At 38.4% G+C, this 25694-nt stretch overlaps 1 protein-coding gene across 3 annotated transcripts in view; it reads right to left on the bottom strand.

Annotated features, from left to right (window-relative positions):
* kiaa1549lb (KIAA1549-like b) overlaps positions 1-25694 on the bottom strand; it is a 58264-nt gene that overhangs the window by 24649 nt on the left and 7921 nt on the right. For 2 of the 3 annotated variants that reach the window (XM_084932201.1, XM_084932193.1), the window contains exons 2-7: positions 9167-9520; positions 5687-6172; positions 5445-5560; positions 1249-1468; positions 802-935; positions 68-236 (exon numbers count right to left, since the gene is read on the bottom strand). In XM_084932201.1, coding sequence (XP_084788327.1) covers positions 68-236; positions 802-935; positions 1249-1468; positions 5445-5560; positions 5687-6172; positions 9167-9520 — 1479 coding nt within the window. Of the gene's footprint in view, positions 1-67; positions 237-801; positions 936-1248; positions 1469-5444; positions 5561-5686; positions 9054-9166; positions 9521-25694 lie in introns of those variants that run through there. The other variant, XM_084932183.1, reaches the window with a different exon arrangement.

The raw sequence follows: 25694 nt of genomic DNA, 5'->3' as shown, positions 1-25694 counted from the left end.
TGTTCTTGTAGGGCCTGTTGCATTACTCATGACTAACACTCACTTAAGAATGCAAATTGCAACTTACGCTCAGCAACGATAAGTGGCGGATAGAAGAGGAAGTAGCCCACTAGTTCAGCTGACAGCTGACCAAGGAGATTTGAGGCAGCAGTGCCATTAAGAAAGCCAGTCCCATTCTTTACAGTGTAGACCAGTGACACAGCAGGGGATCCTGCTGCCTGAGAGACACTCAGCATCTAGGAAAAACACAAAAGTCGAGGTCAGAAAAAGAACAAGGCATAGAGAAGTGTGGGTAATATGAGCAAAATGCTTAGGATTATACTGTATACTGTAATCTGCAAATTCTAAGAAATATTTTTCTAAATGACAGGGGAGGCACGGAAACAGTAACTGTCTTTAATGATAAATATCATCAAGAATCTCGACAGCAGAGAAATATGTATGTATAAATAAAAGAATTCAAAAATACAGTAGCTTTATCCATGCATAAACGTCAAATTAGTTTTAATATAGGGTGCACTTTAATGTGGCAGCACATTAAAATTAATATAACCAATGCCTCTCCAGCATAATTAAGTAGTTCTTTAAAAAAAGGCACAGCCCAATATGCTTAGGGACAATTTTGCTCAAACTGCACACAGTTTGCAGCTGTTTGTGGCTGCCACATCACATAAACCACATGGTGATACTGAAGTGTAACAGGGGACAAAATTAAGTTATTTATCATCAATATCTATCCTGACAGCATGCGGAACGCCTACGCAATTCCAGGACTAGAACACAAAGGTTCCCCCGCAGTACCTGAACAGAGAGTCTGCTGTTAGCGTTAAGCACTTTGGCCTGCGCTTCGGAAAAAACCTTCTCAAGCCTCTGTTCCATCATTTGAGAGAAGCGACAGGACCGAGGATCATCACCTACTCCCACAAACTGTAGCACTGCAACATAAAAACAACACAAACTGACAAACTGCATTCTGAAAATCAAAGAATTCTTCAAAAGCCTGTAAGAGTGTGTTTTGCTATCTTTGACAGTATATAACTATATTAGGAACATTTAGAATTTGACTTATTTGTGCTTATTTTATAAGTACCTACATGCCATATTGCCTTTTCTGTCTCTGATGTGGTATCACAGAATTTCTTTTCACACTTCATACCCTTCCAGTGCACAGTCAAAGAAGGAACATATAACTGCAAGTCTCAAGCAGACTTATTTTTTTCTTTTCAACCTGACTGAGCACTGGCTGACCTGTTTTCAGCTGGAAGCCTGTGGCTGGGCTGGGTCTCCATAATGCAACCGGGAGGGGCAGGGCTGTTACCATGGGGAGGTACTGCCGCAGGTCTGCAATCAGCTTATCACGGCCATAGGATGCCAAGCCTTCCATCACTACAGACGGAGGGTAAACTATATCCCCTCCAGTCACGTGATAAGCCACTGTCATGTTGGGAGAACCAAATACAGTCTCCACCTAAGAAAGAAAAAGAAAAAGAGAGTTGGATGTCTTTGAGAAGCCATATTGCTTACATTTTACCATTAATTACAAAATGATTACCTCTACAAATCCATGATTAAAGAAGGTATTTTCAACATGTCTTCTATGATGTGCTAAGTGTTATGAAAAAGTTTTGAGCCATACCTAGAGCCCAACTTGTATTTTCTTTTAAAATGGGCTTGAGCAAAAGTTCTCCAGGCTTTCAAAATTTATTCAGACATTTTTAGTCTAGTCATTATATCTAATAATTTTCAGAGGATTTCTTTTTTGCTTAACACATACCTATGAATCATCCAGGAATAAAAAAGTGACCAAAACCATGGGATGAACCAGTGTTCTGTCTAGAAAACGACAACTTGGCAAATAACTTATTTTAAATTGTGTCTCTAACCACAGCCTGTCACACAAACACACGCAAAAACACAAATTGTTCTAGTTTCCTAATACAAATCTATAAAAACTACCAAATATTACATAGTTTGATAGGAATAAAATTCTGTTTTTGCACCAACAAAGTGATTTCCAAAGAGCTACTAGCCAAAAACTCAACATATCTCAGCAGTGTCTCCTTAAAATGTTGAGGAAACTGGACAAGTAGATGACAAAAGAAGTGGCAGGCCTATGAGCATATCTATATCAATATCAGAAAGTTATGTCCTTAAGGAAAAGGCAAAAATCCAGATCTGTCACAGGACCTGAGAGATGCATCTGGCCCATCTATTTGATTCATCTACTGTTTGCCAAAGCCTGATTAGAAATGACCTCACTGGAAGGGCGACAGTCAAGAAGCCACTCTTAATGAAGAAAAATGATCCCTTCTACACTTTTAATGAAACTTAAACATACAGTATATTAAGATAAAATACATTCTGATTTCTGAAGAAGAAGAAAGCAAATATGCTAACCCACTAAATGTAGTCATAAAAAATACATAAAAAATACATTACAAAATGAAAAATATCCAATACCAAAAAAACAATATAAAAAGCAAAGTAAAATTGTAGAGGAAAAAAATCATCCAAACAAGATATTACAGGCTAGGAATAAAATAAATTAAGTAAAATTAATGTCTGCGTTTAGAACATCCTTAAAGGTCTGAGTGGTTCCTTTCACATTCCTAAATCAGAATAAAAGATACTTTATTATAAGATGATGCAAATCTAATGTCACCATAAAGCTGTTATATGCAGCACTGCATACCAGTTTGCATCATTACCCACAATGCAACCACAAAAAGTAAAGTGACATCTCAAGTGGACCTTTCAGATAGCCGCTGCTTTTTTGCCTTTTTATTCATCTTAGTACGGAATGAAAATCACTTGCAGACAACGACTAGATGTCCAAGTCACTGGTGTGCCGCTTGTGGGGGAAAATATAATCAGAGGAATATTGTTTCTAAAGGTCTCAAAGAACAACAATTTTTCAGAAACATTTTTCTGTGTGTTGTATAGGGCCATTAACACATGTAGAATAAAGTTAATGATGTTCAAACATGATGATTCATATGTTATGTCTGCTGACTTACTAGTAAGACAACTGAATAGAATAGCTTGTTAATGTCATCAGCCACACCTTTTGCTTCTCCTGCTATAACAAATAGAAATTTCTACTGTAAAAAAAAACTAAAACGTTTTTTAAATTTATTTTAATGAATCTTACCATATAGTAAAAATCACTCAAATAGAAATTGCATACATGCTATGAAATCGTTCACAGTAAATCGGAAGATGCACTTGTTATCCAAGTCACTAATGAGAGCATCAGGAAGAGGAGGGAGTGATCGTGGAATACAGATATGTGGCGAGAACCATGAGGGCCTGAGGGGCTGCTGAGAAGAGAGACATGAGCGAGACTGTTAAATAGGTGAGTTTGGGACAAAGACGCTTATGTTCCTGCACCTCTAACACAAGACGACTGGAATCAATACGTTCACGGATATAAATGCAAAATCTGTGTGTTTGGGAAATTGTGTCTCATTACAGAATAAAATTTATACAGTATGTGTTTGTCAGTAAGAGTTTGACTTCTTCGTGAACTCTGAGTACAGTGAAAGTGGAAAAGGGAATGATGGCAGATCTAGCGTGCGTGTATGAGAGGTGAAACCATTCAAATCCGTTATCTAAACCCATCTGAAAGCCTGTGCTGACAAGGAGATCCACTAGCCGAAACACTGAGAGCCTAGTCTCTGTAGCTGAGAGTCACCACTCTGCTTCCTCACAATTCAGCCTTGTTACGAGCTCTGTGAAAAGAGCCCTTTATTATCACTTCATCCTCTTGGGCTTCACCCATGTGAAGGTGTTATTAAGAGATTGCATTTCGAACACACACACACCAACTCAGTCTCAAAGAGTGTGACAGACTGCAGCAGACCGAACAGATCCCACTATTGGCATTCAAAAACTCTCAAGTTGTGGCAGAATCCTAACTCCATGAAAGACACGGAAATAGTTCACTATTATTTTTTTAATGGTCTTAGTCCTGAGGTTCAGTTCATTTAGTCTATTTCTCGTGATCTTTTTAACATCAGCTCAGCACATCACTCTCCTCCCAACCATTTATAACCTATAATTAAACACAGAAGCAATTTCCCCAGCCATCAGCTTGCCTCTCATTGGATGAGAAAGAAGTGCTACTAAAAGGAAACCAGGCAATGCTGAAATGGGTGACAGGAGTGCACTGAAGCAAGACACCTTCAGAGACTACAGAGAGCGAACATGTGAGAGCACTGACCTTCACATCGCCAGGACAAATACACAAGGCTCCCTCTCAAATATTTGATACTTCCAGATTGAGAAATACAACACAATAAGGCATTTCATTGAGCTACGCATACACAAACACACACACACAGGTGCACTTTACATTTCCTGGAGCAATGACTGTGACTGTGACAGTGCTATGAAGACAGATTTCTCTGTATTCACTTCCAGACCTCAAAAGACTGTTTTTATAACAAAATATATTGTTTGCATGTGCTTTATTCGTATATTCATATGTTTACCATCTTACTGACATCATCACAAGAGCAAATCTTTGGTAGATCCTCACAATTAAACATTTCTGTTCCTCACTTGGTGCTTTTCTCACACTTAAGTCACATTGAGTGAAGGTATTGGAGGCTTACTGCAAGGACAAGGTGGCTTTTGGCAGTGCAGGGACTATGGCTGGTTCACAACTAACCTATCCACACACAAAAAGATGATTGTGTGAAATATGGATAGGTTCTGCAGACACTCAGGTTGTGTCTTGTAAATATCTACAGCGCCGATACAGTCCTAACGTGCATCTTATTTTAATCTTGGTACACTTAGTCAAATATGTGACATCACTCTGTGCCTTCTGGGACACATTCAGTCAACCTAATTTCTATATTAGTCTTCATTTCTTTTCACACAGCCTACATGAGGGTCCTTGGTATGAGTGTGTAACACATGCTTATAAACCTCTGGTTTTCTGGAGAGTGCACAACCGGAAAACGATTCTTCAGTGTTAAAAATGTATTTATTTATTCATTTATTTAGTTATTGTCTAAGCTGAATAGTTTTTTGGGGTTCTTGAGGGTTCAAGCTATTTTTTTTAAACCAAACCTCTGAAAAAGGGAATTTGACTCACATGAGCTCATGGCAAGCTCATAAGACATTAAAACCCTGTCAATGAAACAATCACAAGGTATCCACACCCTAGAAGATACCCTACTTTATCTTCTGTTCTTCACTAAATAGGACCGTAATTTCCAGAAAAAAAACACTGTTTTTCTATTATTGTTAAACTGGTTGTTAAACTAGAGAAGAGAGACCATAAACGCATAATGAAAGTGTTAACTTAAGTTGCAATTCAAGAGAAGCTGTAAAAAAAAATACAACCATATTTGAAGAAATCAAGTTATGTTATCCATCTATAAACATTAAAAAGATGTTGTAGCACAATAAGCAATAACTGGTTAAAGTCTGACCTGTGCTTGGGCAGAGGTATCATTGAGAGCTTTCCTGAGGCCTTGACTTAGTCCCCTTCGCAGGTTTTGCCTCTGAATGCTGTCTAGCCTGTTTCTCCTCACATAGATGGAAACAACTAAGAGACAGACAAAAAGGACAAGACAGGACAGGCAACAGACAAAACAAGTCAGAGCAATAAATAAAAAAAAAACATATCATTATATTATTTTTCTCTAAGACTTCTCCAAAAAGTACTGTTTACCTGTTTTCACCCACATTCTCTCAGTGATGTTGCACTGTTGTGGTGGAGTCTCTGTGGTAGTGGTGAAAGGTGAGATGAAGACAGCCGTGACCCCCCTGGGAGGGCTCGTTCTTAGGACAGGCGGTGTGAATGTTCTCCTGTTGGACTGAGTCCTGACGGTTGTGGTGGTTGTGGTTTTCCCGGTCGCGAACGTGGTCTGTGGTGTGGTAGTGGTGGTTGACTGCGTAGTGACTCTTATGGAAGGCGTGGTAGTGGTGGCGTTTTTAGTTTTTGTGGTTGAAGCCGTAGTGGTGGAAAGCTTAACAGAGGCTGTCGTGGTGTCTTGTCGAGGGGTCAGAGGTGATACCTGAGTTGTCCTCTCGGTAGGCCCAGCAGAATGGGTAATTCTGACTGATTGAGAGGGGCTTAAACTAGCCTCTTTTTCTTTGGGGAAAGTGAGTCCAACTGTTTTGGAAGTTCCAGCGGTTAATTCATCCGTCTCTGCCTCTGTAAGAACAAATGTCTCAGTCACTACCGGTGAGCGATTAGAATCTAATAATGAGATCAAACTTGGTGATGATGATGGAAATGGGGATTGCTCAACATTTAGAGAGACGGCTAACGATGCAGTGCCTTGATCCATGGTTGCTTTTCTTGTGGTGGGTCTTATGTATGAGGATGAAGATGGCGATGAAAATGAAAATGATGATGATGATGATGATGATGATGATGGGAAGGATGAAATCAGGTCAGCTGGGAAGGTTGATGCCTTCAGGATGGAATCAGTTGTCTTACTCTTGCTGTCAGTATCAGAGATACTATGCACAGGGCTATTTGAAAGTGTGACAGCAGAATCAAATGCAGATTCAAGAGAGGGAACAGCTGTCAGCGAGGGGCTGTTCCTGGTCTTATATATCAATTCAACATGAGCAGCTTGGGAAAATGCTGCAGAATCAGTAGTTATATGAGACAGGGGCAAAAAAACATCTTGCTGTACATTAACAGCCACAGATGACCTAAAATTAGCTGGGGACAAGCTCCATTCCTTATAGTCGGAAGTTGCAAAAGATGGATAGTCACCAGTTGGATGAGCTGGATATGGATCACTGGCAACAGCTGTTGAATCAGCAGAATTCAGCATGTACGCATTACGGTCTTGTCCATCTTCCAGCTTTGGATTTTGAAATGAGGGACCAACTGTTGGTAAATTAGATTTTACCCTATCAAAGGTTATAGATGTGCTTTCTAATTTAAAGCCACTGCTTTCAAGAGCCATAGGCTTAGTGGTTTTCCACTCTGTATATGGTGCCATTAGTTTTGTGCCCAAGCTGAAAATAGCACTCCATGTCTCCATGCTGTTTTGTCCATCACTGGAGGAAGTAGTTACAGCAGGGGAAACATCGGAGGGCATGTTCGTTTCTCTGTCCAGGTGAAAATTAGATTTATTGCTATTCACACTAGTGATTGGTCCCTGAGAGTGAGAAAAAGAGTTTGTTGTTTGTGTTAAGGTCATTTCTGACGGTTCATTATGACCCACTAATGTCACATTGTCTCTGTGAAAAACTCTCATAAGAGGTTCAGCTGTTACTGGTAAAAAGGGGATTTCAGTAGAGATTTTTCCAGAACCTGCAGAGCCTTTAGTCAGCATGAAAAAATCTGTTTTAGTCCCAAGAGATGGGAAGCGTGTTGCGAACACTGATGGAGTTTCTTTCTTGTAAAACACAGCAGCACTGATCAGAGAAGATTCATTGTTTCCATTGAATACAGGAGAACCTTGCAATACTTTACTATTTTCTGCTCTTGTGTGGATCTCAGTCACTCCCTCTGATTTTATATGAGCAGAGGTTTCATCAGAGGACACCACTGTCTCTTCAGATTTTTGAGAAGTTAAACCAAGTGTATACAATTTATGGAAAAAATCAGGCAAAGGCCTTGTTTGAAGAGGTCTTTCTGAGGGAATTATTTGCGGTGATGAAATAGATTTGGGTTGGTTTGCAAAATATATCGCACTTCTGGAAGATAGCTCATCTATATTATTATAGTTTGGGTTGTACGTAGGCTGATTGAGGTGTGAATGGCTTCTGGTTTTATAAATTATATCATTTGCAGATCCTGAAAGAGATTCTATCTTATTGCTAGAAAATAAAGTTTTTGAGGTTGTGTAATCTATGTACAAGTGAGTTACGCCCTTGGAAGACCCAGTTACAGATTCCTGAATATTTCTGGGTCTCAAATTTAACAAATCTGACTCCAGTGCAGACGATGTTGTTCCTGTTCTGGTGCTCAAACTGGGGATAGAACGAATAGTGGAATCAGGTTTCAGCTGTGTGAGTGAAAGTGAGTTATTCAGGTGAGCATGAGTGGAAACAGATCTGAGCTCTGCTGCCGTTATCTCTCCCTGGTTGTAAATTACATCAGTGGCAGGGACTCTGGGACTGCTGTGACCCGCTGCGATCAGTAAATCACCAGGATTAGATACATGCTCTGAGGACATCATGCCAGAGTGGCTACCTGTTAGCTTGGTGATTGCAGCTTCAGAGAGAGTCACTTTACCTGGTGGAGTCTCCAAGGAAACTGTAAAAAATGATTCACCTGGTGTGATCGCCATTACTGGTGACACAGTGGGAGTCCCAACATGCGAGCTGAGTGATGACATGACGGCATGACCTTCGTGAATAAAAGTGTGACTTTCTCCTGTTGTCTTAACTTCCTTTTCCGTGTATGCCGTTTGGTTTAGAAGCCACTGTGTGATATGACTAGAAATTGAGTAGCCTTTAGGATGGGCAGACAGCAGTGCTGATGTGGGATTTTGTGAAGCTTCCTGCTGCCTTTGAACAGCTTGACTCTCCAGTTTAGAGTGAAATGAGGCGTTCATTTCAAGATTATTGGCGGGTACAAAGTTCATACCTGGATTTTGCATTTGAGTAGGTCTGTACAAATTTTTTAAAAGATTTTGACTATAGTTAGGAGTAGAGTATAGTGTATATGTGCTGGTTGCTGGTGTCTGGATTTCTTTGGGCGTTGCAATTCTAGTGTATAATTCACTCACTGGGTAGATTCTGTCCACTGATGAATGTGTTGTTACTTTATTGCCTTTATCAATGCTGGTTTCACTTGAAGAGTTTGGCCGTTTGCTTGTTTTGCTTTGTCTCTCCTGTCTTACAGATTGCAGGTCAGCAAGTGACTGAGTGGTGGACTGCAGGAATGTTAAACTGTCTGACCAACCCTGAGACCTTGCTGATAACGCTGCTGTTTCTGTCTGAAGGGCTTTGTCTATCCACTCAGTGGAAGGTGACAGGAAAAATGAAGCCACGGAGGATGAAAGCACAGACAGTGTGGATGGAGATGGAGAAGACATTATTGGTGTCAACTCTGTTGATGATGGAAACAATGATACAATGTTGTTTCCGTTTGTGAAGAATACATGTGACAGCCTGGATACAGTGTAACCAGCAGTCTGAGGCGGTGTTGCGTGTTTTTGAGACATGCTAAAAGTCAAACCTGAGCTGGCTCCCACATGTGACGATGAGGAGGACATGTCTGAGCCCTGGCTGGAATTACGTGAAGGCCATTGGGTGGTATGGATCTCATCCCTGGTGATAGTTGGCAAGGTTCTACTTTGATCAAGGCTCACTGGATGTTTGACAGTTCCTGCCATCATGGTTAAGACAGAAGAAAAAGCAGGCTGCCCCGATAAGCCCTCCGCATCAGTGTCTGAGTGACTGTCTGAATGGACAACTGGGAAAGGCACCTCCTCAGCCACTGACAGGTCAGCCGATGGGTGAGCAGGAACGCCTGTGACTGCTGGGTCGCTCGGTAAAGGTGAGGAGCCTGAGGCATCGTAGGTGGATTTTTCTGTTATGAGGGCATAAGGGGGAAAGATGGTTCAGTAAGTTACAAACAAAACAGATTCTTGTTCTGCGTACCCATGCACATCAGTAAATCAGCAACAAACAAATACATTGAGATTTCTACTGCAGTCATGGAGTTATGAATTCATCAAAGCTAACTTCTTAGAAGCCTTCAAGTTTGCAGTTAAAATGTTAATAAATCATTAATGAATTGATGTTGGTCCAGATGCTCTCCTGTTCTTTCTGCTGTCCAACAGTCAGTTGGAGATTAATTAATGAGCTATCGAAAAACATAAAGCAGGACAAGGTTAAAGGTAAAAGCAGTGGTACGGAATAACACATTTCTGAATTTTTAAGCCCTAGAACCTGTATGAAATGCCATGTTGATGCCCTGTCCTATTAAATGACAGTGTGAAAAATCAGACTACCACTGCATTGTGCGTACTCATTCAGCCTGCATGTCAGCACAGTATTACTTTTCTGTAAACAAGACCGATGAGGCCATTACATAGAGACTGGTATGTCTCACTGTCACACAGGATCAAACAAAGCACATGTGCAAATGGATGTTGCTGTCAGGGGTAATTGTGATATTTTGGATAAGCTATCATTTAAAAAAAAGAAAAGAAATAATACTTTCAGTGTACAATCTCTTAAGATTGTGAGAATTATCACAAATACTACTTAGTTAGAGGAATATGATGATAGGTTTCTAATAGTCTCAGACAATATACCAAGGGCAAACATGTATTCCCAAAATAGAGGAAAAGGCACAGTCTTCAAAGTGGAACAAACAGAATTACTCAAGAGATAGCAACCATGTTCTAAAGTACAGCAAAGATTATGGCACGCCTAAAAAAACACTTTGGACTTATTGTTACTGTGTTTTGTGCCTTTGCAGAAATTACATCTCAGTAAAAGAAAGAGAGAGGCAGCTGGAGAATATTAGCTATCATCAAGATGCTGGAGGTCATTAATGTGCTGAAGCTGAGCTGTTTCTCATCCATTCCTGTCCCTACCACTTCTTTTATTCACGGCACATCGTCAACACATCCATACAGGGATTATTTTATGCATTTATGAAGCTTAGCATTCCTGTCACATCTTCCACCCCCTCAACATGCTTCCCTTGCTAAACTTCGTCTAACTAGCAAACCCCTTAGTGTCTGAGAGACATGGACAGAAGACGGAGTTCTGGGGACTGTTTTGACATACCCGAGTACTCAGAAAAGCAAAAAAGATACTCAAATAGTGTAAATGTTATTTTGCCAGATCTATTTTTCAATTTCATTTCTTTTAATAAATACATACTTGAGGATAGAATAAAATATAAGACAAGTGTCCAGCACATTCTGTGAGGCCTTTGAGTCTATTTCTACTTTTTTGTACAACACATAACGATTAGCCTACGGCAGTGTGTACTAACACAGCTGGGACTGAAAACACTTTTTTCTATCAGTAGAATTACAGAATATTAAATGAGAACTGTAATAGAATTTAATACCCATGCATTTAGCAAAAGTTCCAGGTTTATAACTGTGAATGTAGCCTTAAATGTCACCAATATCCCAGAGAATTGGCATAATGCTTTTTATAATTTGTTTTCAGAGAAGTAAATCACAGAATTTTATTATCTGCCAGTATTAGTTCCTTAAACACAGCCCCCTCATCCTGTATTTGTGATCCCACTTAATTCCTTTTCTCCAATAAATCTGTAACATGGTAAAATGTGATTAGTGAAACTGCTATACAGCAATTTTTAATCCATTCTTAAAATCCAGCGATACAAAAGAGTGGAAATAAGGTAATTGCTCTCATCTATTCACAAAGGAGTTTAACAAAATAAAGGATATCTGTCCTTCCTTAAGGCTACTAAAAGGTCAGAGATACTACCTTCCATTCTTCCATCCTATCCTCTACCCCCCATCCCCAATCCCACAGTTAGCAAGCCAACTTCTTTTGGTTTATGGGATGGATGCCAGCCCAAGTGAAGGTGTAAGTTCCACCTGTGGTTTGCCACCTGCTCCGATGGAGCTGAGCATATGGAAGGATTTTTAACAATGGACCACAGAGGACAATACTTGCAAATAAAAGCCGAGAGGAAATGTGAAAGTATAATAAAAAGGATGGGCTATGAAAGTGTATATGGCAGTGGGAGAAGAAGAAAATGATGACATTTTAGGTCATTTGGAAGAAAAACTGTAACTGCCTTTAAGTCTACAGACTGTTCACACCATCAGGCATCTGTCTCAAAAAACAGAAAATATCAATCAATCAGTATAGATTTGCATCTCGACCAAAACTAGAACAATTCAAATGGGTTATAAATGCAAAGCGGGTGTTTGATTGTTTAGGTTACTTAAGTATCGACAAAACAGGTTATGATTTTAACGTTGTTGTAATTGAAAGACTAAAAATGATCCAGTTAAGATAAAAAAAAAGATGGAATGTGAACGTGTAAAAGACATCAATCATTAATTACATTTTGCAACAACTTGTTATTTTGGATGTCAGTCTGAAAGACACCAAGTACACGTTTTGGAAATGTGTATAAGAATATACGCCACACACCTGCGATGATACCATGTGAATGCTGCAGCCATAAAAACACTGTGTTGGGTTTACTTATTTAGCTCAGTATCACGTAGTTTAAACAAAGAGCTGGAATTTGTTGAAATACACAGTATATGATTTGTGCAAGTGAATTATTAAGCAGTATAGAGTCAGTTTCTAAAAACACGAACTAATCATGGTTTAATAACAACATTATAGCCTTCTGCAAGAAGTCAAAACTACAGACGTGTGTGAAAAATAAACTGTTTAACTATCAGTCAAAAGACAGCTAAACATCAAATCCAGACTGAATTTTTTTCCTCTCTTCAGCCAACACTATCTTTGAGCTACCAGGACATAGACATGACACTGCTGGGCTCCTGGTGCTGCACTCATATTATACATTGCTTCCCCTTTTGCTTTAAGCTGTTTTTGTTCTCTTATGTGTAGAAAATGGTAAACAAGTGAGTGTAATTCAATAGTGAACTGGATGGAGGCCTGGGAGCATAGAAACCAATTTGAGAAGCCTGGCCAACTCCTGCCGAGGAAGTGCCTCTTACATTTTTGGCTGTCTATGATAGGAAACAGCATATAGAACTGCTCTGAGCTGTTGTTCTTTTTAAATTATAAAAAATGTATCTATTTCACATACTGTCGCTGTTTTTCTCTCTGTGGAGGTATCATGCTTGTGCAGGGCTGGAAGACGAGTAGAAGGAGCATTTGGCAGTGATGCCAAGCACTGCTGTGGTGGCAGTGTGGATGCGAGGGAGAATGTCACACACCCAGCTCTGTCTTTTTTTTTTTCATGGGGTGCAAACAGCGCAGCAGGATGATACATGCCTCATCTGTCTGGAACAGAACCCAGTGGACACTTAACTCTGCAGCCACGCAGAGATGCGTACAGTGTACTAAAAGAGATGTTCGTTCACTCAGTCATGAACTCGAACAAAGACTTTATCGTTTGCTTTTGGTTCTTTTTTACTCTTTGTTGGTTTGGCCATTTAAAAATAGTTCAGGATAGACCCAAGCACCAAGAGTTGGTTTGTGTTGTGAATTTAAATTATGTACCTTATTTAAACAATAACAAACATATTCTTCTATTTACTAGGGTAAAACAATACTTTTTTATACTAAAATTGTGAAAATGCAGTGGGTTCTTTTTTGCATGAGAAAGGTTGGTCAGAAAAATTGATACTTGGATACTCATTAATACAAAAAATTGTTATCATATTATATATTAATTAGACATGCAAAAATGTTTGACATGCGTAAGTCTAAGTTTTGGATTATTATGTTGAAATTTCAGGTTACTGTTTAAAAATATTGAGTTTGATATCTCAAAATTTTGACTTACTAACTTAATTAGGGTTAGGGTTTAACACTTGCTAATTCAAAATGATGAAAAAATAACCCAAAGTCAACAACAAAAAAACCCTTGAAAACTGAATTAAGTTGACATTTTTAGATAACCAAATTTTAAAATACCGATGGTTAAAAAAAAAAGTTTTTTAGTGGCAGAAACAAGCTTCTGATGAACCCATCGAAGAGCGACTAGTCGTTCAATATCTTGCCCAAAGACTGGAGCAGTCAGGGATCAAACCACCAACCTTGCCATTAGCAGGTGACCTGCCCTACTTCCTGAGCTACAGCCACCCAGTTTTTTACATGCTGATTTTGTAGCCTTTTTGCCACATACCACTCATAAAAAAACAGATATAGCCACTGTCACCAACTGGGTTGCAGAATCTTGCTGTGAAGTCTCAATTTGAGCATCTCGGTTTGTAGAAACTAGGCATCATATGTGTGACTGACACTGCATGATCATTTGGTAGCTATTTGTCATTCACCAGGCAGGTAGCCATCCATTTTACACTAAATGTGACCACAGTTTACTAAATAAGTTACAGTCAAGTGTTAGGTATGATTTAAACTCCATAATGGAGACCATTAATTATTTTTTAAAAATGTATTCTACTACTTTGTTTAGCAACCAAAGAAGTCACCACCTGACTGACACCACCAGTTGAAAGGAATCTTTTTTAAGTGTAATAGTAATGTTCACTTAGTGCATCCATCCACCTACAGTGCTTTTTGCACTTTTTTAATAATGTTTTTGCATAAATCGTATTTGTTTAGAAAAATCCACTGGCCCAATCACTGTCCCTTTTTTCCACTGATGAAGAGATTTTTTAAGTCCTCAGAGGAGAAATATTATCTCCTGACAATGCCCTGACTCAGGAGAAGCTGAGCTCTCTCTCGCCACCTATTTTTTTTCTATTTCCTCTTTCTCTCTTCTCCTTCTCTTCACTTCCTCTCTCTGTCCCTCCAGATGAAAGTCAGCCTTTCTACTGACGCTGAGGCTCTTCAGCTTTTTCAGCCTGACATGTCAACACACTGACTTCTGTCCTGATGTAGCTCAGAACACTGTAGTCATGGCTTATGTTGTTGCAGTCTGTCTGCTCATATTACTGCTTACAAAGGCTGTCCTTGTCCCCGTGTCTGAGTTTAACCCACCCCATTTAGGTTTGACATTAGATGCTGTGAGATTAGAAAAATCTGATCGTTATGAGTTATCCTGATTTTTGAAGATACGAAAAGGTACACAGGATCGGTTTGAAAAATGTAAAAGAAAAAACAATTTAAGAAGCGGTCACAATCACTTTGGGGTATCATAAGAGACTAAAACAGTGCTGTTACATTGTAGTCTTTAATTAGCCCAACACTAATTAATTCCTCCCAGTATCTGCATCACTATATGGCGTATTGGGATAATGTTCCTATTGAGTGTCTCTATGTTTGTCTCGGCCAGCACTGGCTTAGTACAACACACCAGAGTGCAATAATTCATGGCTTTTAGCAAGCTTTTGGAAGGTGACAGGGGACACATTCTCTCCACTCTCACATGAGAGATCATATATCTGCTTGCTCAGACCCTCTGGCAAAAAAACAGAGTAACTGAATCCAAAATTAACTGATTTCTATGGCTCATTATGTAAATTCGGAAATCAAGGTGGTGCTTCAGCAAATACGTGAAAAAGCGCAGCACATTACTCTTGATAGATTAACCTATGCCTTCATTACTAGTGCAAAGGACTTTTTGAGAAATGTTTGATCTAAATATTTCTTTTAACACACAATTTTCGTCTACTGTAAAATTTAGGAGCATCCTGTCGCAAAAAAACTACTCAAGATATTTGATACTTCTAGGCTAGATTACTGTATTTCACTGTGTGATGTCCCATGGTGCATTGAACTCCTCCACTAGACTCTTCCTCCCTTAACTTCCACCCAGCTGTTGCAGGTGGCTGCCCTGCTTCTGCGTGAGGTCTCTTCCTGTTAAAAAGGGAGTTTGTCCTCCTCACAGTCTCCAAATCTTGTTCATCTTCCTTTTGGAACTGATTATTGTACAGATTACAGTGTACAAACACTTCAATTCATTAATTACACCTATCTAAGACAATCTCCTCAGAGATTTTAGTCAATATTGATATGATAGCATCACACAGTTGTTGTATTTTGTCAGCTGCACATCTGCCACTTATCCTCTTACTCCTACAGTTTTCTCTTTCTCTCACAATGCCAATACCTTACATTGGGTGGTGGTCTATTAAAATGATTGAGCATTGAATGTACACACCAGCACTTCTACACCTTCAACTGTGTTTTCATGTTATCTGAAAAAAAAGACAAGCCAACAGAAAGCTCCTTTCAACCCAAACTCTACCAAGCTCTACATGCAAATAAGAAAAAATCCTTTTAGAAAAAAAGGAAATTATAGGTTGAATTTTATTTTTTGGAAAATAGTTTTTGGAAATAGTCTTTTTAAATCATTTATGTTTTGCGAGAACAAAAGGCAGACAATCTGATCTTTAAAAGTAGGCATAAAGTCACATCAGTCATCTGTACCACTGCTAGTTCGTAGTGAATGACTGCATTTTAGTTAGTTTGATTTTCTTTCTTGTTTTTGTTGCTACTTTCACATTGCATTATGTGGTTTTTTTATATTATGACAAATTTCTGAGTATGTATAGGCTGCATAAACTATAGTCATCATGACCTTGAGTTGACTTTCCCAAAAGTAAAAAGTAACTAAGCTAGTGTTAGTGTGCTTGTCTTATTTGCAAAAATGTGAATTCACTGATTTATCAGTAACCAAAAACATATCAGTAGGCAGAATTTTTGTTTGTTTTGTTTTTTAAGAAGAAGGAATTGTATCAAACCAAAGTGTTCATCTCCTGGGAACATACATTTCAGAGCAGGCGAGGGTACAAGTGTAGGAGTTTAGCTGCATGCCGGGGGCTATGACGGGCCTGGGATTACAGGAGCCATTTGGCATGGCAGGCTATCATCAGATAGTGACGCAGCAACTGACTGCATATGAGTGAAGAAGAAGGTTCCTTCTAAGGTATGCAATTGTACCACTTAATTTAAAACATCCATTCATCCAGCCATCCATTCTAAACAACCTTAGATGGCCCACAGTGTAAGATTAAAAGCTTAAGAAAAGCATAGAAATAGAAAATCATGGGCCTCTTTTGCTAAACTGGAGTGAAGTCACTAGTCAGCTTTCCCTTTATACTATATACTTGCACAATCTGTTCATTATTGTGTTCATATTCATTTTGGTTCTTTATATAGACAGTTTAACATGTGGGCAACTAATCCGAGTTTTATCTTCTGTTTAAACATAAGTAAATGTATCGATTTAATCAAGATTTTCTTGTTTGATTGCTTTGTTGTTATCATCCCCCCTTTTTGAGTGGGGAAACAAAGAGATCTTAATGAAAAATTATTTTTGAAGCCTTTTAGCTTTATTATATTTTCTTTTTAATTTGATTGCACACAACAGATAAACAACAGCAACCAAATGTAATCCTATTTGACAGCAGGCCAGTAGCCATCTACAAGGTTGACATCATCCAATAGATTTTATGATCCCCATTCAAAACTATATTTAAATAAATGTACAATTCACCACATCCTTGCTAACAATAAAAAAAGGCCCCACAAAGGTCTACACAATATATCAGAATCAACATCTGCTTGCAGGATGACCTCTCTAAGTATAGCTGTGGCCTGCAGTCTGCTATTTAAAAGACCATCACATCACAGCAGGTAAAGTTCAGCTTGGTCACCCGTGTCACCCTCTACTACTCTATTCTGGTATCGCTGTAGAGGAGATCACAAGTTTCTGCACTCACTATCTAATTGGGTCCTCAGAGAGACTTCAGAGGAAGTCAAAGCTCGTCCTGCAAAGTGACAGAGCAGTGAATTTACCTGCTGTATCTTACATACCCTGCACTAAACCCCAGCACAACAATATCTCATTGTTCCAGTAGCAAAAAGGCCTGACTTTCTGAACATGTCTAGATTACAGTCAAATCAGTTCTACCTCTATGATTTAATTACCTGGAGTAACAATTTAGAAAAATTGATTACATTTTTTCAGTGAATTCTGTTCATTTTTCTCAAATCTTGCTAAATGCTGAAACCTGCTGTCCTCCCTTGGCATGTCTTTGCAAGTAATTGTGTTTTGCAAAGCATGAAAAAGGATGAGCAGATATTTAAAAAGAAAAAAGTAATAGCATATGAATAAACGTCAACCTCCTCTACGCATTTCCTCCATGTGTGCTAAAGGCAAAAATCTTTTCTCTCTGGTTTTTCAGTTGACTAATGCATAAATCTAATCCCCAAAGAACACAATTAACCTCTAAAAGGTCTCATTTGTTTATAGTATAAATACTCATTAAGCTAAACAACTTCATTCACGGTAAATTGTCAGACAAGCCGTCTTGCCTCTGAAGTTTTAACATCAATGTAATTAATTGCAGTAATGGTGACTCTGATTCTGTCGCAGCCATAATTCATGCTTTCCATGTCAAACCAACTTGGCTCTCAAGCGTATTAACATAAACACAAAAGCAAAAGCTGAATATTTACAAGGCTCTTAAGTGACATAACAAAGACACTGCACAGACTTGACCTTGATCATGCACATGGGATGGTGAAGCCACTCAACCAAAGACCAAAATTTTCATGCTGTTTCATATAATTGGGTCAGGTTTGGATTTACTGAGTATTTGTCAAGGAAAACTACAATTTAAAGAAAGGTAGAAAACACTAGAACTGATAATATATCCCTAAAGCAACAACACCAGAACTGTCTTATGAATCCTTTCGATTTCCAAATCAGTGATCTATAAGACCTATAAGAGCAGATGTGTGGACTCTGATCCCATTTCTTGACCACAGGGCTGCAGAGGTTAGCTGTAGCATGAGGATGATAGAGGGAAGAGGACAATGAGGGATAACAAGGTGGGATAAGCCTGTTAAGCCTTTGGGATTCCCTCTAAATCCACACTGGAGTCAAGCACAAGAATGTCAAATCTATGTAATGCAATCACAATGCTCTATAATCTGGGGTCACTGCAGCAACAGTCCCCAAAGTCACTGGCTCATGTTGATTCTGTTTTGGGAAGGGATTCAATGGGATTCTATGGGATTTGGAAAATCAAGTTTCCAACTGTTATTAATGGACAATGTGTATTTTCAGAGAGAAGGCACTCAGAAAATACTTAATAAAAATCTAAAGAAGAATTTGTTAATAGCAAACATGGCGGTCATCTTGCTTCTGCTACCACAGAGGCAACCAAAGCTGAACTGAGGAACATGTAAGCCAGTCGTCTTGTTACAGAGACAAATGCACATGAGTAGGAAATGCAAATAAGTGTATAAAAGTGTAAGGAGCTTCTTTCCAAGCTCCTTAGACTACAATGACCTGGATGACTTAGAACCTTCACAGACAAGTGCATAAAAAGCATTTCTTCATGTGATCTGAATATGCAAGAGATGTTGAATCTAGATTAAGATCTCATTTTTACACTGAACTTTTGAATAATTTTTTATTCACACTAGAGTACTGAAATCTCTGTTCGCCCACAAATCCCCTCTGCATGATCAGGGTTTGTGTGGCCAAAATCACAGGCACATCTATGCCTCCGAAGTTTCTTATTTATATCAGAAATTGTGATGTCATCATGATGCTTAGCAATCAATCTTTTGAATGGGTTACAACGAGGCATTTGTAGCCTTTATGTGCTTAAAACACCTTATAAAGGTGATGATATGATTTTAATTTAATAACGTAATATAACGTAAATACTTGAATTATGTTAAATTATATATTATTTGCCATCATTTTGCATGGCAACCACATAAAAACAGTCTAAAATCAAAGCATGTATGTAAATATAAACTCATGTTTTATAAGCAAACTGTTTAACTAACTATTTGAACTCTGGGAAATTTTCAGTAATTTTCTTTCTTTTTTTGCACAATTTATGACAGTTCATCTCATAGCCTTCTACACCAGCGGTCCCCAACCCCCGGGCCTCGGACCGGTACCGGTCCGTGAGTCGTTTGGTACCGGGCCGCGAGAGTTGAGGCTCAGGTGTGAAATATATGGTTTTCAGAGTTTTTATCGGTTTTCAGCATTATTTTGTTATCGTTTTTATCGTTAACTCGGTTTTCCTGGGTCTTTTCACGTGTGCTATGAATAAATCTTCTTTTTTGCGGTACCGGTACTAGTTTTATTTAGTTGTATTTATCCGTGACACCTTAAAGGCCGGTCCATGAAAATATTGCCGGGCATAAACCGGTCCGTGGCGCCAAAAAGGTTGGGGACCGCTGTTCTACACATTCTATTAAAAAGCCTCATATGGAGGATGCTATTTAAGATGCTTGTACAGATGCGTTTGCCTCTGCAAGCCGCTTTGCAACCTGACTTTCATCCCAGCTCCTCGTTACAATATTCATACTATTTCTGATTAGTGCTCTGATCTATGCCGAGGTCCTGTGTTGCTGCTGCTCTCCTGTTGTAAGTGCTGGAAGGTCCCAGAACAACAATATGCAGATGAAATAATAGCCCTATTTTGACTAAAGTAGCCCTGTCAGAAATAATATAACTGCTAACTATGCTTTGTCAATGTCTGTGAGCAGCAAAATGGGAAAAGGCTTGGTTATGCACTGCAGGGCAATTCACCTCAATGTAGCAGTATCATATGTCCACATGCTGCCTTTTAATAAGGAAAAAAAAACACAAAATGATTTGTTGAAGCATGAACTAGAGAAGTTCATGCAAGTGATAATAAAAAAGACATTGGTCTACCATGCAGTTTACCATAGCTGAATACCAGGTCAACCAATGCATGTTTGCGCTACAACACTGACACTGTTCATCTTCATATCACAGCGAGTAGATGCTCAACCTTGACATGCCACACAGTCGAAGCAAACAAAGGGATCACCACTGACTTCAACAGGCAGAATGATGGATGTGCTCTCAAGCAAAAACCTCCATTACAGCCTGAATTCACCGCAAGGCCACTGGTTGTCACACTGCAGCTGCTTCTGCAATGGTGGCTACCTAAGATCCCTGGCTACAAATACTGACAAGCCAGTGAGCATGCTAATTCTGCAGATATTTATAATAGGATCATAATGGTGAAAATCCTGCTGGTTGCATAAACTGTTATCACTGGAGCAACCCCCACTTCTTAAACATACACATTATTAAACAATATCCTTCTTTTGTTTTCAGTGTCCACTCTGGAAATGGTTTTATTTATGTCACTTCTGCAGGAACTGGTTATGAAAAGGATATGCTGTTAGGCCTACTGCATGCTATTTTACTCAGTTGTTGCATGTTGCAAGGCAGCTGTAATTGCATATTGCAGATTAAAAAAAATCATATTTAAAAAAAAAAGTAAGAAACTTACATGTAATCAAATGATTAAGAAGTAATTACGTAAGACTGTTTCAGCTCAGCAAAAACACAAACATCTAATTAAGCTAGTTAATTACGGGAATAATTATGTGAACAGAGAGCACTTATAAGACATGCTCATATCTAAAAGATACTGCATATAGAATTTATGGACATAAACTCTTTTTACAGACTGTCTTATGAACTGTCAGTAAATTAAAAATTTAGGCTAGACAGAGAAGGTTTGTTTGAATGAAGAACTGACAGAGATTGAAAAGGGGAAACAGAATGGATAATGCCTGCGTAGGTACTCAGTCATGTTAATCTAAGAAGCTTGGAAACAAAGTGACTAGACCTCTTTAAGTTTCCTGTAGAATTTTCAGCTCTCATTCGAGAAACTTCTTCAGTTCTAAAAAACAAATGGTGGAGAGTCCCAGGTATTTAAACCCTAGTGGGAGTTTTCCCTTAAGAAGGTTGTTGACCCACTAATGATCATGTGTTTCACAACACGTGCCAAAGTGTGGAAAAAAAAGCGTGGGTCATTATTAGCAGAGGTTTCAGGTAAACCATTGTGAGACCTTGCCTCACCCTGTCATGTGACCCGTTGAGATTACCTGACGCAGGTTGCGAGAGGCGCCTGGGAAGAGATCTCGTTCAAAGATGGTCGTTCACAGTGGACATAGATGGCTTCTTTAACTCCTCTTTCAAACAATCTATCTTCTCTGCCCAAAATGAGAACATTAGTATCCTCAAAAGAGTGACCTTTATGCTTTAGTCCAGACGCTTTCTTTCCAAGCTCCTTAGAATGGATAATAATAATATTGTTCATATTTTATTTTTAAGATAGTTTCATAGTTTTTTATGTTTCTTTATATTTTTTTCCTTTTGGGTGTGAGGGGAGAGCAGTAGTATATAAAATGTAAATCATGCATAAATCATACATATAAAGCTGGCTCATTGTCTGCCTGTGTAAGTCCTAATAGGGTTTTATTTGTGTGCAATAAGAGCAGCAGTTTAGCAGTGGCTGCTTTGGCATTATGAACAAAAAAAGCTGTCAGCTCATTAGCTCAATTGTGTTATATATATATATATATATATATATATATATATATATATATATATATATATATATATATATTAGGGGTGCAACAATACTCGTATCGATATTGAACCGTTCGATACAGTGCTTTCGGTTCGGTATGCATATGTATCGAACAATACAAAATTTTTAATTTATTTTATCAACTTTCCTTCTGACGATGCTGTCTGTGTTGAGCGCTCAGTGGATCTGCGCTCGACAGTGCAGCCTAGGCGGAGTAGTCGAACGCAGATTCACTGAGCGCAGGGCAAGCTAGCGAGACAGAAGTTAAGCTCTCCTTGCAACATGGCAAATTGAACCTCCCCCACCCTCATTCAGATGTGGCGTTTGGAACTATTTTGGTTTTCATGTGAAGTATGACCCTGAAGGTAAGCGCGTCATGGACAAAAGTAAAACAGTATGTTGAATGTGCCACACAGTGCTCAATTACATTGGTGGGAACTAGTGCGTTAGCGCAGTTAGCTCGTTAACGTGTTGGCCGTCCAGCCCCATTAAATTTAAAAACTGTACTTTTGAGTTAAAATATATATTTATAATTTTAATAAACGACAAATTAAAAAGGCATGAACATATTTTTTTGTATCGAAAAAATATCGAACCGTGACACCAAAGTATCGAACCGAACCGAACCGTGAATTTTGTGTATCGTTGCACCCCTAATATATATATATATATATATATATATATATATATACACACTAGATTATTCTAGTGGACCGCATATAGACCACACGTAGACAGATGATGTTATTGGAACTGTGAAAGGTCAAATTGAACCATCTGCTATTGTAATGTTTTCTAATTTAGACATTTTGGCAGACATTTTATAATTTAAGAAGAAATCCTAATAATCTTCATCTTTTTAACCAACATTACACAGTACATGCACTCAGCGACATGAACTGTAATGCTGAAGATATTTTCGAGACTCTAATGTTGGGCAGACAGATACTATTAAGCGGACGGATGTTTCTACAGAACCCTTTTTTTGAGAATGAGAAATAGGACACATCTGTATCAAAATGGGGACATTTTTCTGATGTGCATTTAATGTCATATGATTCAAAGTGTTAGCATGTAAAAATTAGACTGTGGGGTAATTTTTTTCTTATCGCTCTGTCATATTATCTTTTCCTATTTATTCCCACTATTTGCTGCACCACTTTATAATCAGTCATTTTATAAAAATGAAAAGACAAATGAGGCAATTTTGCCCTGATTTTTGATACATGATTTAAATTTTAAAGGTCTTCTCAGTTACAGAACAATGCAGCCCTCTTCCATCAGTTTGAATCTCAATCCAAAGAGTTTCTGTCTCTTTATATCAACACCAAGCTCCACTTATTTGTCTTCTTTGCTTACAGACTTTCTTCTTGAATTGGATATTCTGTGATTCTTTTAATGTGATGTCACACACTCCCCCGTCTCTACTACAATGTTTATTATCCACAAATTGTCTATCAACATCAACTGTTAAGGAGTGGCCAGTTTGCTGACAATAACATTACTGAGATGTACTGTGTGTTATTATAATCTAATCCTGGAGAGACATGTTTTTTTTGCCTTTGTTAATCATACAACATGCTGCAGTTTCACAGGAAATAAAGAAACACTGAGGTAGAAGCACAGTCGCACTTTTAACTGTATTTCATACATACTGCACCATGCGGTAAAATGGGTAATTCGGTTTGCTTCTTTGGCCAGTGGATGAAAAACTGAGACATTCACTAATGTTATTTAATTACTGAGTTCAAGTTCTCCTGTCCAATATATGGGGGCTTTTGTTTTGCTATAGTTCTACCTAAAATTAGACAAAGAAAAGATGGGATACAGCTGATATTAAGAAAACACAATATCAGCAACTAATACAATGACTTCATAATGTTAAAATGTATCATAAGTTTTCATTTTTGGGTGTTACAAAGTGCTAAGATGTACATAACAAAAATCACACAAACACAAATGAACTAGTATCTGAAGCCTGAGAAGGCTATCTATGAAAACTGAAGAGAAACAAAGTCTGGAACTTGAATAACTTTTCCACAGATGAACAGAAGCGTGTGTAAAGCTCTTTTCTATTTCAGACAGTGCAGTTACACACAGATTATTCCAGTAATGAATGAGCCTATGGGGAACAACGTGTTTCATTTTTAGACTTTGTGGGTGACATGGTTAAAAGCATGAAGGTATGGAGATAAATCTAACAAATTTTACAGTAAAGTAAAGTTTTACAGATTTATGAATGTGCGTGCAAGTGAGTAATTTCATCACGTGTTTAAAATGCACGGCATGTTTTATACTTTACACGACGATGTAGTTCAGACCACTTATATTTCAGCACTTAATGGCTATAGTTCAGTTTGTGCAAATGTTTCAAATCACCTGCAAATGAGACACGTGTGAACACTAAAACCACCTCTGTATCCTGTCAGAGCACATTTTTAAGGTCACAAGACAACTGGATTACTGATTAAAAAGATACTTATAAAATGTAAAATTTCTCCTTTAATGCTCTCCACGAACTGAGCTTACTCTTGATGCTTCACTGATTCTGTCATCTTCACATAAAGTACGCTGCCTCCACTTTCAGCCTGCTTTACTGAAGCTAGAAAGAAAAACAGAGTAAATGATAATTGAGTCTAAAAATTCATGGTATACTGTCAATGGCACTGTGATTTTCCAGAGTCAAAAACGACCTAAATCAGCCTCAGCCTGGGGACAGTCTGCACTCTAGATTATAAGAAGTGTGAAGAACCGATAACTAATACTGATAAAGTAATACTATTTTTATGAATAATAAGAGGATGTGCATATCACTATATGGTTGGAAACTGTAAGATTAAAAAAACAAGATTAAAATAAACCCTTATTTATATGGAGAATCTTTTACATTGTAAAATCAGAATTTGTTTGTAGTTCTACTCATGTTATGATGATCCAGTTCTCTTGGAAACTGACAGACGATTAATTATCCAAGCCTAGCCCCAATTTCTATATAATCCAATTAAAGCACACAAAAGAATAGCATACTCAGACTTACACGGCAATGTGAAAGCGCTTTGATAGGTCGGAACGTGAGAATTCTCAGACTAAAACAGGGTCACAGACCAACAATGAACTATTCATTCGTAATTGGTAATAACTGTTGTTGGCACACATTTTTTTAAAATTATAAAATCAAAACAACAACAACAAGCACTAAACTATGCAAACCTCTCTTTGTTACATCTGGGACTCTCCACCATTTGACCTTAGAACTGTAGAAGCTTCTCGGATGAGAGGTGAAACGTCTTCAAGCAACTTAAAGAAGTCCAGACGCTTTTCTTTGCAAGCTCCTTTGACTCTTTGTTACATCAAAATTACACTTTATCTTTATCATACATAGTTTTTTATTAATAACCAATAACTCACTGGTGTGCTAAACACAAAAACTCTTTAGCATCAGTTTCAGTGACTTCATTTTAAGTTCCAATTTTGATTTGCGTAAATATGCAGACTGTTGGATATGGTAGCATCAGCACTGTGTGGTGGAGACTTGTGGAGTTCTTCTTTGCCCTAGTGGCCAAAAACTGCAATTATGGTATTTTGCCTACTTCATGCTAGCCATTGTTGTCTCTGGCAACGATGACACCAATGAAAGACACAGCTACTGGCACACGCCGCACTTTAGTGTTGTTACGGCTAGCTGTGTGCCTCCTGATTTTTGCAACTTGTGTGCGTGGCACGTTTTTCATAACACTGTGAGAGGGCTGAGTAGGAACC

Source organism: Perissodus microlepis, chromosome 1 (genome assembly GCF_051167445.1).
Source record: "Perissodus microlepis isolate ML-2025 ecotype Zambia chromosome 1, ASM5116744v1, whole genome shotgun sequence".
In the NCBI taxonomy this organism is placed as follows: domain Eukaryota; kingdom Metazoa; phylum Chordata; class Actinopteri; order Cichliformes; family Cichlidae; genus Perissodus; species Perissodus microlepis.
The sequence above is the reverse complement of the archived record's forward strand: the minus strand, read 5'-3'. Positions and strand labels throughout refer to the sequence as shown.